The following is a 13031-nucleotide window of genomic DNA, read 5'->3' on the forward strand; positions in this document are numbered from 1 at the left end:
ACTCAAATTAACTACTTCAAATGTAGTGATATTTGTTTAAGGTTAATAAAATTATACTAAAAGTGGTATGGGAAATAAGTTTGTGAGGATTTCAAATGATATTCGGAAATTTAAATGATAAAAAATGTTTGACCAAATTTATCCGACATTAGAATATACTTTTAGGAAATAAGATATGGACCAGTGGAACAAACAAAGGATCTAAAACGTTTACTCTCTTTAGATATAAATTTAATAGATAAATAACTCTCATAAACAATGCAGAATATTTAAAAAAATGAGTCGGGGTAATTTGTAATAATATGGAGAAAAGTAATTTAGATTCATACTTCATATTATACAACAAAAATAAAGTCACTCTGGATAAAATAATAAAAAATAAAATAAATAAATTAGAAAACACATTTTATTCTAAGAGTGTAGAAACAAGAATTTCCTAACAAGGCAACAGAAGAAATTATTTAGAAGTTCAATAAATTTGAAAATATGAGGAATTAAAAAAATTTTGTTCCACAAACAGTAACAAAATTCAAACTAAAAAAAAAAAAAAAAGGGTTGTGATAGCTCTGACAGACAAAAATCAGTTAAATTTTTATCCAAATTCGTAAAAACTCTAAGAACTCATAAATGGATGAAAGGTTAAAGAATATAACAAGAAGTTGTATTAAAGTACAAATGATAAACACACATTAGGAAAAATACAATTTAGCTTAACCTACTTATTAACTAAAGCAATGCAAAGTAGAATTTTATTAGAAGAGATTGTATGCTTAGTTCAAGTCCCATCATTTATTGCTCCACCTGGATTGATTCCATTTTAATTCTCCTAAGCCTTCATTGAACCAAATATGGATTGATCCAAATGTGGATCTCAATTTGTCCACCCCTAATTCAGTCATGGAAATGCCAAAGGAAATATCAGAAGCTTGCCAAGGTAACCAGCAGGGCCTAGAGCTGGTGTGTGATTGTATTGTCCTAAGAGATATTAGCATAACATTTTCTTGTTCTTCCTAAAGAAAGCCTCAAAGAGTCAATCAGCCAGAAACAAATATATTTCAAACCCAAGTGCATTGCCTTAAGATTGCTTCACTTTTGGTCCCTATATGAAGCTTAAATGCAGATGTAGGTGAATCTGTTTACTTCATGCGCATTGTGATCCAATGGTGCAATTTTACTATGAAAACAGTTGTTCTTGGGAATATATCCAACTTCAGCAGTGGCTCTAAGTCACTGAATCATAGACTGCCAGGTGGTGGAAGACATGGCAATTTCTATCTGATTCAAACCTTTATGGAGTCCCTGTCTGCCTACCTACTAGGTTAGGCATCCAAGGTATTTCCTGGGCAATTTTGTTTCCATATCACCTCCATGACCTTCACAAAGATATGGTTGTAGTGATTCCAAGAGCAGCTGTTGAGGTTGCAGCGCTCAGCCCTGTGTGGACACTGGCTGCGTCACATTGCTCCTGTATCCTGTCACTGGAGTGCCACTGCTAGAAGCCTCCTCCCTGCCGTATCTGTTCCCACGCTAGTTCGATTCTCTGTGCCTGGGATGGCTTGGACCCAATCTGTGCATCCCAGGCTCCTCGTAAAGTACTCGGTGGGTCTTTGAAGGTATAAATGGAGGAAATGTGCATGAAATAAGACATAGGCCAGTGATGAGGTGCGCCCGCATCTGGGGGACTTTGGTATAGCCAAAGAAAGGATGTTTGGGCTTGTATTTGGTGACCCATCTGCACCCTACAACTCAGAATGTGTCTGACTTCGTAGGGAGGACTTAGCATGAGGGAGCCCTGGGCAGCGGCCATTGCTCCATCCTGACTCAGTACCTTGTCCATCCAGCTGTTCAGTTCTGAGTTTTCATGGTTAACACATTTCCTCCGTGACTGCCAGCATGCTCCCAAAGATAGACATTGTTTCTCCTCTTATCAGATGAGGAACTGGGTCAAACAGGAGGACCTTGGGGCCCAGTGACACATCTGATAAGAGACAGAGGCAGGTCCAAGCCCAGCCTCCTGCGTCCTTGTCCTCCCCCTTTCCCCAGCGTGCCCTGGGGCTCCTGGATGATGTGACTTCCCTTCCCAGGCCCAAGACCCATTCTGCAAAGGGGAGCAAAGCACTCTCAGAAGGTGGTTTGGCAAATCCCCTGATGAAAACATGGCCTTCAGTTTGGCCCTTCTGCCCAGATCCTATTTTGAGTCCTGATTCTGGGTAAAATAACAGGAACCTGTACCTGTCTTGCTGGCTCTCTGTGGCTCAGCTCTCCTCAGGGCCTGCGTGGCTGCAGCTTCCCATTGTCCTTCTTGCGAAGGGAGCTGGTGACCCTATCGTGGTGGACCCATTGTGTGCTTGGCGGGCTGCCACGCACTCCCTGTGCACAGGCCTGTGCCATGTCCCCGCTTTCCTGGAATTCAAGGCGTAAGAATGAAACTGACTCCTTATTCACTCCCCAGTTATTTCCAGCTTCATTTTTCAGGCTCCCCCTATGGCATTGTTTTCCCAGGAACTATGAAGCAATGAAACTATTAGAAAATTCAAACACTATGCATGGACTGTTTATCAAGAAAACAATCATAGAAAAAAGATCCTGCGAATTTGCCTGGTGAAAATTTCATTGTGGGGAGGAGGAGAAGGGAATGGCCACGGGGAGGGTCAGGTTTCCTCCCGAAATGCTGACCAACTGGACTGGGGCCGGGGGTGAAGCTTCCATAGACATACACATGCACAGACGCAGTGTGAGACCGTACGTGTCCCGCTGTCTTTGTAGGTCTCTTCGAAGAACTAGAAAGATTCAGATTTCCTTTTAGATAATTTATGAAGCACTTTAAAACACACCCACTCCCTTGGGGGAAAGATTTTCAAACAACAACCTAACTTTTGTTGATGGATTTTTGGGTATTAGGGATATTAGTTCAGCCTGATTTAATTTGTGGGTTTGGTTGACGAGAGCATTGACGGAGGCCCAGCTTGGTTCGGTAGAGAGAGACTTGGGCAGAGAGGTACCTGGGCTCTGGTCTTTCCTCCACATCCTCCCCAGCCTTTTTGCCAGCTGAGCAGAGGCCTAGGAGGTCTTCCGAGGTATTTTCCTGCCTCACATCTCCACCTGGCATTTGCTCCTGTCAGCATCTCACTCCAAGCTTAAACCAGGTGGGAAACAGGGCCCTGCATCTCAGAGGCCTCTGCTCCAGGTGCATCTCCCCTGTGAGTCAATCATAGAGAATGGGGTGAGCCCAGGGACCATGCTGGGTCAGACCATTGCACCAGAGCTTGCCGATTCCATAGACTCATGGCCGTCCACCCAGGGGTTGGAATGCTGTGACACTCAGAGCTCCAGGGGTGGCTGGTCTGGCCACTTGGAGTCCATAGGATGCTGTGGTTGGATGGGCTTTTCTCCATCAGCTCATCCATCTGTGCTCAGCCCTTAGTGATGCTGCCTTTTGTCCACAGCTCAGAGGCCATAGCAGAGTAAAGGTATGTGCAAGGGTGGGTGTTTTTACCACCTCAGCTGGCAGAAATCAAAGGGCTCCCCCAAAGTAGAAAAGAGAGAAGAGAGGGCATATTCAGGAATGTAATTAGGAGGCTTCTGGTCTTACCCACCATCTGCCATCATTCCCACCTAGGCCCCAAGCGGCTGGATGGGCCATGGTGGGGTCCTAGAGACCATCAAAATACACATTTCCTCTGTGAATGTCCTCAGTCCTGGGGCTTCAGGGACTAAACCGTTCTATCTTCCATTAGAGGCACGTCCAGATGGCCAGTGCATTGTTCCCAGACCCTCAGGCTACACACAGCTTCAGCTGCCGCTTTTCCTCATTTGGGAGAGCAAACGTCTCTGAGCTTTCTAACTGGCCTCCGGCTGATCTGCCCCAGCCTTTTTCCTTTTAACCAACTTGGCCTTCTAACATGAATGAGGAAATGCCTCTTTGCTTAAGCTTGTATTTTCCATAGTTATATAGCAAAATCCCATTTTTATAAGCATAGTTTAGCTTACAGTATAATGACGCACCATTCAGCCAACCAAAAAAGCCAGCCAGGCTTCCTTCCAGTTTGAGATGAGGATGCTAGAAGATTGAGGCCCTGGAGAGCGAGGCACTGTTTCCATCCTGAGTAGAAAAGAAGTGGGGGCTGGGGGGTGGGGGTGGTGTGGCATTAATGTCCTTAAAGTTCATACAATATGAATGAACTTTAAGGACATTATGCTGGGTGAAATAAGCCAGTCACAAAAAGGACAAATACTGTATGATTTCACTTATATGAAGCACTTAGAGTTGTTAAAATCGTAGAGACAGCAAGTAGAATGGTGGTTGCTAGAGGTGGGGTAGGGGAGAGAGGAGTTAGTGTTTGATGGGTACAGAGCCTCAGTTTGGCAAGATGAAAAGAGTTCTGGAGATGGAGGGAGGTAATGGTTACACAACAGTACGAACGCACTGACCACTACTTAACCCTATGTTTAAAAATGGTACGTTATATGTATTTTACCACAATTTAAAAAAAGAGGGGGGATTCAGCATAGCCAGACCCTGTTTTACTGAGAGGTGGGGAAAATGCCACTAGGCTTTCTGAATCTCTAGCTCTGTAGCGTGGAGGAATCTCCTGCCTCCATCTTCTTCCCCATGGTGATGTTGACACTGTAAGTCTTCATTCATCAGGAATATTTTGTCTGTTTGTTTGAATTTTATTTATTTATTTATATATAGCAGGTTCTTATTAGTTATCTATTTTATACATATTAATGTATACATGTCAATCCCAATCTCCCAATTCATCCCACCACCACCATCACTACCCCCAGTCTCTCCCCGCTTGGTGTCCATATGTTTGTTCTCTACATCTGTTTGTCTATTTCTGCCTTGCAAACCAGTTCATCTGTACCACTTTTCTAGATTCCACATATATGTGTTAATATATGATGTTTGACCCAATTTCGTTCCTTTTTATGGCTGAGTAATATTCCATTATATATATGTACCACATCTTCTTTATCCATTAGTCTGTTGATGGGCATTTAGGTTGCTTCCATGACCTGGCTATTGTAAATACTACTGCAATGAACGTTAGGGTGCATGTGTCTTTTTGAAATATGGTTTTCTCTGGGTATATGCCCATTAGTGGGATTGCTGGGTCACATCAGGAATATTAATTCATGATTCTGGCCTAAAATAAAGGGCATGCATCACTATGACAAGAAGTGGAGCTTGGTTAGACTGTTTCTTGTTCTGGCTTTAGTATGAGCTGCCTATCGTTATGCAGTTGAATCAGTAATGCTTTTATTTTTTCACTTGCCCATTCTTTCCTTCATCATTAACAAGCTTTTACTGGGAACAGTTTAGGGCCAGCACTGTGTTAGGGAAATACCTAGGTCCCAGGCTGTAAGGAATGTTGAATCTTGACAGGCACTCATCCCATTAAAGACTGTAAACATTCTGACTTTGAGCTTTTAATCTGCTCATGGAAGATAAATAGGACTTTACTAGATGAGGTTGAAGAGTAGAAAGCATGTGTGCACATAGGTTGCTGGGAGGAGACCTGCAGATGAAAATCGTTGCTACTTCACCTGCATCCCTGCTCCTGCTCTGGGGGTAGCATGGCTCAATAGCCAGCGGGGTCCTGGGCACCTCTCCATAGTGGGCGCCCACTCAGCCGACTCAGAGCACGCACACAGCAGTGCTTCTAGGTATGCACCGAGGGAGGGGCGTGTTCCAAGTTGGTAACACATGTTTAGCATAAACCTTACTTAAATGTCTGCTAACAATGACTCAGTTCAACTATCTGGAGCCAGAAAAGCCCCAGGCGAGCTTTCTGTTGGAAATGGCATCTGCTCAAGTCAAAGAATTGCTTCTTTGAAAAAAGAAAACACACGTGAGGAATGGAAGGCAGACCTGCCTTCCTGATGCCTCTGTCAGGCTGCAATTCCCAAAGAAGGGCCAACAGTCCTGGGGTTACGTTGGCTGATAAGATCTTGTCCATTTGTGGAATTGGCTATGCCAAAGTGGAGTTGTTTAGCCGTTACACAGACAAAATAGGAAACACACATTTTCTATAGCAGCAGGAAGCAGTGTTTTTGTTGGTTTTTGTCAAACAAATCTTAAGCCCTTAAACCTTTTGAAAACTTATAGAATAGAAACATTTATATTCTGTGTGGACTTTACCTTCCCAATACACAAGCCAATTCCAGAAGTTCAAAAACCCCAGAACAATTTTTGGCAGAAATCTTGGTTCAAAGCGGGAAGGTTATAAGAGTTTATATTCTTCTATCTAGACCAAAGGCTCTTGTGGGACTGCTGTTTATTTTTCTGCCTCAAAGAGCAGAGCCTCCAATATAATGTAAAATAGGTAATAAAATAAAAATACTTTATAAATCAGGAACTCCGTCCGGTTAGGTCTATGCTCTGTCAACTCTGAAATAAACACGCAGGAACCCTTGCTGACTTCATTTCCTCTTGGTTTCTTCATCAGAGTGCTGCCCAAGTCTTTCCTTGGTTTGTTTTCGTTAATTCCCCCAGGCCATCCTGTACCACATCGGTCTCGCTGCAATTACAAGTGAACCTTGCCTTCGTCTGCAGTGTGGCACGGAGGGATGTGGTTTTTTTTTCCTTCTCCTGGTGGAGCAGAGGGGACAGGGCTGAGCAGCGGACGGCACAACTGGCCTATCAAACACACATCAATCACTCTGTCACAGGAAGGTCTAGTTCTCACAATAGCGCTTCACTCCTTGCTAAATGTTTGCTTTGGAAAACGGTGCATCACATAAGAGAAAGTTACCTGCGAATAAGGGACACCTAGTATGTCATCAAGCCTTCGAAGTCACCAACCTGCCTTTTGGCGTGAGGACAATGAGACCCAGAAAGGAAAGTGATTTGCCCAGGGTCACCTAGCTGGAAGAGTGATGGAGTCCTGACTTCCCACTGGAAAGGGAACCCAGGCACTGCGGAAGCCCCTTCTCTGCAGTGCAGGCTCTGCTTCCTCATCCTCCCAGCAGGCGGTGATGCCTTTGTTCCACAGACATCCTGGTTGGAACTTCTCTTTACATTCATCTCAAATCTGCCCCAATTGATCTTTTACTGCCAATCACTGGTTCTAATTCTGTTGCCTGAATTGAAATAGAATAAGTGCATTCTTTCTTCCATGTGTTGGTTCTTCAAAAATCTGAAGGCTTTTAGAATATTCTCCAAGTCTTCATTTTTCCAGGTTAACCACATTTCCTCAAACTTTCCAGACACTTATATCTTTTTTTTTTTTGTAAGATAATTTCTTAATGAAAATAACACTGTCTTCATTAAAGTATTGGTTTTTTACATGAATTTTTTTAACATCTTTATTGGAGTATAATTGCTTTACAATGGTGTGTTACTTTCTTCTTCATAACAAAGTGAATCAGTTATACATATACATATGTTCCCGTATCTCTTCCCTCTTGTGTCTCCCTCCCTCACACCCTCCCTATCCCACCCTTCTAGGTGGTCACAAACCACCTAGCTGATCTCCCTGTGCTATGCGGCTGCTTCCCACTAGCTATCTGTTTTACATTTGGTAGTGTATATATGTCCATGCCACTCTCTCACTTCGTCCCAGCTTACCCTTCCCCCTCCCCATATCCTCAAGTCCATTCTCTAGTAGGTCTGTGTCTTTATTCCTGTCTTACCCCTAGGTTCTTCATGACCTTGTTTTTTTTTTTTTTTTCCTTAGATTCCATATATATATGTTAGCATACAGTATTTGTTTTTCTCTTTCTGACTTACTTCACTCTGTATGACAGACTCTAGGTCCATCCACCTCACTACAAATGTCTCAATTTCGTTTCTTTTTATGGCTGAGTAATATTCCATTGTATATATGTGCCACATCTTCTTTATCCATTCATCTGATGATGGACACTTAGGTTGCTTCCACGTCCTGGCTATTGTAAATAGAGCTGCAATGAACATTTTGGTCCATGACTCTTTTTTTTTTTTTTTTTTTTTCGGTACATGGGCCTCTCACTGTTGTGGCCTCTCCCATTGCCTCACTACTCTCTGAACTTAAACTTCTATGCCTTCTGTAATTTAGGCCCTTCATTTAATCCTTCAGTTTGTTAAGACAACAGATCTTTGCTTTTCTATGTTCTCCCATATCAATTCACCTTTTTTTTTTTTTTTTTTTTTTTTTTTGCGGTACGCGGGCCTCTCACTGTTGTGGCCTCTCCCGTTGCGGAGCACAGGCTCTGGACGCACAGGCTCAGCGGCCATGGCTCACGGGCCCAGCCGCTCCGCGGCATGTGGGATCTTCCTGGACCGGGACACAAACCCGCGTCCCCTGCATCAGCAGGCGGACTCTCAACCACTGCGCCACCAGGGAAGCCCCATGACTCTTTGAATTATGGTTTTCTCAGGGTATATGCCCAATAGTGGGATTGCTGGGTTGTATGTTAGCTCTATTTTTAGTTTTTTAAGGAACCTGCATACTGTTCTCCATAGTGGCTGTATCAATTTACATTCCCACCAACAGTGCAAGAGTGTTCCCTTTTCTCCACACCCTCTCCAGCATTTATTGTTTCTAGATTTTTTGATGATGGCCATTCTGACCGGTGTGAGATGATATCTCATTGTAGTTTTGTTTTTGTTTTTGTTTTTTTTTTGTGGTACGCGGGCCTCTCACTGTTGTGGCCTCTCCCGTTGTGGAGCACAGGCTCGGGATGCGCAGGCTCAGTGACCATGGCTCACGGGCCCAGCCGCTCCGCGGCATGTGGGATCTTCCTGGACCGGGGCACGAACCCGTGTCCCCTGCATCGGCAGGCGGACTCTCCACCACTGCGCCACCAGGGAAGCCCCTCATTGTAGTTTTGATTTGCATTTCTCTAATGATTAATGATGTTGAGCATTCTTTCATGTGTTTGTTGGCAATCTGTATATCTTCTTTGGACAAATGTCTATTTAGGTCTTCTGCCCATTTTTGGATTGGGTTGTTTGTTTTTTTGTTATTGAGCTGCATGAGCTGCTTGTAAATCTTAGAGATTAATCCTTTGTCAGTTGCTTCATTTGCAAATATTTTCTCCCATTCTGAGGGTTGTCTTTTGGTCTTGTTTATGGTTTCCTTTGCTGTGCAAAAGCTTTAAAGTTTCATTAGGTCCCATTTGTTTATTTTTGATTTTATTTCCATTTCTCTAGGAGGTGGGTCAAAAAAGATCTTGCTGTGATGTACGTCATAGAGTGTTCTGCCTATGTTTTCCTCTAAGAGTTTGATAGTGTCTGGCCTTACATTTAGGTCTTTAATCCATTTTGAGTTTATTTTTGTGCATGGTGCTAGGGAGTGTTCTAATTTCATTCTTTTACATATAGCCCCCCAGTTTTCCCAGTGCCACTTATTGAAGAGGCTGTCTTTTCTCCACTGTATATTCTTGCCTCCTTTATCAAAGACAAGGTGACCATATGTGCGTGGGTTTATCTCTGGACTTTCTATCCTGTTGCATTGATCTATATTTCTGTTTTTGTGCCACTACCATACTGTCTATATTTTCTTCTTCCAATGTGTTCAAGGTTGTCGGTCATCACTCTTAAAACATTGTGTTTGGAATGGACCACAGGTTCCAGACAGTGATCTGATCAGTATCATTAAAGATTTCTGGCACCATCGGACTCATGTTGTGTATATACATCAAACTTACACATTCTTAGGTCCTATTTTGTTTGTGGTTTTGTAAACATAAACCATTATTTATATTTATCTATTCAACTATGATTTCTTGGCTTTCTTGTTCCCAAAAAGATTTTAAATGACTTTTCAAAATATGATACAGCCCTATGTAAAAATATTAATTGAAGAAACTAGCAAAGGGATAGTATAAATGGCGAAAATAGAGAGAGCCAAAAGTTATAATGGCGGGTAAAATGCATTCCTGGAGATCCTGTAACCCTGCCAGGCTATGCATTTGGCTCTGAGTTTCCTAGCAACAAGTGGAAAGATGGTAGCATAATCATTTATGTGTTGAGGCACATAAAGGAAGCATTAGTCAGTGGCTTGGGACAATTATAGCTGTTCCTGGTACTGGGACCTACGGTAAATATTTCCCATAGTCCTGACAGAAGCCACTACATGACATAACTCTCAACAACGTCCCCAGAGCAAACAAAGCACATTTCCTAAGGTCCAGTCGCTTATAAGTCCCTGAACTGCTGCTGATCTTATGCCATATCCAACACGATGTGCTCTTTGGCAACTGAATTTTTAAACCGTATTTTTATCCCTCCTACATTTTAATGTTCAGTTTGGGGAATTATTATTAAGAAGGAAGATAGACAAACTACATGAGAGCATTAATGTTTCTATCCAGTGCCTCTTGATTTTTGAAGTTCTGTGGGATTCAACTCTTTTGTTGTTGAACCACATCCTGTAATATTCTCCAAAGACCTTGTTGTTATTATTATTTCAAATAAAACATGTTTTGAGAACAGGGACACTTGTAGGAACCTGTCTGTTCTGACGTTTTAGCTCAAGGCAGGTCTAGCTGGAAGTCTGGGGTTATGCCCAGCATCTGTCCCTCCAAGGTATAAAATAATTTCAACTCCCCTGAAGTCCTAGATCCCAGGTGTCTCCATGGGCTCCAAGGAGAGGCAAGCAGGGGCTGTTTGCATATCTCAGCATGAGAGATGTCAGTGATAGAGAGAGAGAAAGAGCAGCATTGTGGATATCCTTCTGGTCAGGGATGTGAGTGGGGATTGCCATGTGGAATAAACGAATCCACTAACTCTGAATGAGTGTTCATGCCCTTGCTGGGCACCCAGCACCTCCAATAGCTCCTTCAGCCGGGCCCACTGGCAACAACACTGCAGTAGCTCTATCCTCACGGTCTACTCAAAAGGTACTCCTGTACACATCCCAGTGTAGCTCGGTCATTCTAACAACTCATCTTGGATTTTAGCCTCTAACCAATGAAACTGACTGCCTTTTTTTGGCCTTCTTCCCTCCCTCATCCCACCCAGCAGAGCTCCAAGCCTGGCAGCCAGGTTCTCTGTCATCAAATCCATTGTCACCCCTCGGCATTACTTGTGACCAGCCAATGCAGAGGACGAGGTTGGCCCCTTGTCCTCTTGGTTATCCAGCACCTGACTGCTTTGCTTTCCTTTTAATTTCCTCCTTTCTACTTGCATCTGCATGGTTCATCCTGAAACACTGTCTTCCTTCTTAATGCTAATACCATCCACACTGGTAATGCGTTTCTTCTCAGGCAAACTGCCATGATTGAGTTTCATGAATTCTCACTCTATCAGTATCTCTAATCCTTTTGTCATCTCTGTGGTTCTCTGAATGCTTCCCAAATTGTTTATTCAGTGTAGGTCAGTAAATTCTGTGAAGAAAGGGCAGTTCCAGCGGCTGTTCCAGAGACAGAGAGAGAGAGAGGACTTTATTTTGGGGAGTTTTGCCTCAATATTGTAATGAAATTACCCATAAAGGGCACATAACATTTTAGTTCAGAACTTGGGGTACTCCCCTCCAAACAGATTCCCCAGTTTTCTAATGAAAATGGCCAAGAGTTTAAATTCCATTCTGTAGATAAAGGCACACAGGCACAAAACGTTCAGGCAGTTTTCCCAAGTCAGGGTGAGGGAAAAACAAAACTCCAATAGTATCTGGGTCTTTCCTCTGGGAAGTGGAATCAGATTCAATTTCCAGTCTTGAACTGGGTCATTACAACTCCCAACTTGCAACAATAAACAGTGATAGTTTCTATTTTGTTTTCAGTTTAGTGAGGACCTAAAGCAAAAGCAAGAGGAGAGGAGAAAGGGTTTCTGTACTGTGGTGGAACCAGCTGGAGAGTTTGCTCTGGCGAGAGGAGCCCACTGGGCTGAGTCCACAGGCCCAGGAGTGAGTATGCCCCACAGATTTGAGGAGCTGCTCTTTCTGCTTGGAGAATGCTTCGACTGAGTCCCAAACTAGAGCATGAACGATATCGGAACGTTTAAGGCTATCATTCACCTGAAAACATTATGCATGTACTTTTGGGGTTAACAGATACAAACTACTATATATAAGATAGATAAACAACAAGGACCTCCTGTGTAGCACAGGGAACTATATTCAGTATTTTGTAATAACCTATAATGGAAAAGAATCTGAAAAAGAATATATATATATATATACACACACACACACACAAGTATATGTATATATACGCATATATATGCAAGTATACACACACACACACACACACACACACACACACACACACACACACACACATATAACTGAATCAATTGGCTGTACACCTGAAACTAACATAAAGTAAATCAACTATACTTCAATAAAAAAATTTATGCATGTACTAAATACACAAACACTGATACTTCTGGAGTTTTAAACACATCACACATACTGTCCCATTTAATCATTGCACAGCTCTGTGATGCAGGAGTTATTATTACCAGCAGCATAACCCCACTTCCCAGATGATGAATCCGAAGTTTGAAGAGTTACTTTTGCAACAAGGGCCTTGAATGAGGTACTTGAGACCCACGTGGCATCATTTGCTTAGAAATGATGCCTTTGACTATTGCTCTCATCACTCCCAACACCCAGGACCGAACGAGGACTACCTGACCCCGAATGTGGCCTGGGCCATTACTTCTTCTTGTCCTGGGGTGTACCTTTACCTTGATGGTGGCCACATTTGCAAACATCAGGGCTCCCAGAAAGAGAGGCCGCCTCAGCTTTGGCGATTGGAGTATGTGACTCCTGGGAGCTGTCCACCTGGAGGGATGGGAGAGAGTGGGGATTTTTTAGAAGATGACACATTCTTTGTTATTATTGGCAGTCACGGTGCTGAACTCATGTCAGCTGAGTAAGCACCAGTGACTCAATTCTAAGAGCACCGTAGACTTCATCTCACACTATGTGGAACTTTTAAGAGTTATTGAGTGTTCTCTTCATGGCCCCTTAAGATCTGTGAAATAAATCTCTGCCCTTGGCAAACGCATTGAGGGCTTTCCAGTCTCCATGCCCCATTGAAATGTCAAAGTATGACAGGAAGGCATGGCTTCTCTTGTTTGGGAGGCTTGATAG

The 13031-nt window shown here is 43.0% G+C and overlaps 1 protein-coding gene across 4 annotated transcripts in view; it reads left to right on the plus strand.

The window, feature by feature from the left end:
- Positions 1–13031, plus strand: part of LOC307175636 (uncharacterized protein) — a gene marked incomplete at its 5' end in the record, with an annotated part of 505492 nt that overhangs the window by 444085 nt on the left and 48376 nt on the right. For all 4 annotated transcript variants that reach the window (XM_079900938.1, XM_079900936.1, XM_079900939.1 and 1 more), the window contains one exon: positions 11715–11837. Coding sequence is in view for 1 of the 4 variants with exons in the window: in XM_079900939.1 (XP_079757065.1) it covers positions 11715–11837 (123 nt within the window). The remainder of the gene's footprint in view (positions 1–11714; positions 11838–13031) is intronic.

The sequence above is a fragment of the Stenella coeruleoalba genome (genome assembly GCF_951394435.1).
Source record: "Stenella coeruleoalba genome assembly, chromosome: 16".
NCBI classification, from domain to species: domain Eukaryota; kingdom Metazoa; phylum Chordata; class Mammalia; order Artiodactyla; family Delphinidae; genus Stenella; species Stenella coeruleoalba.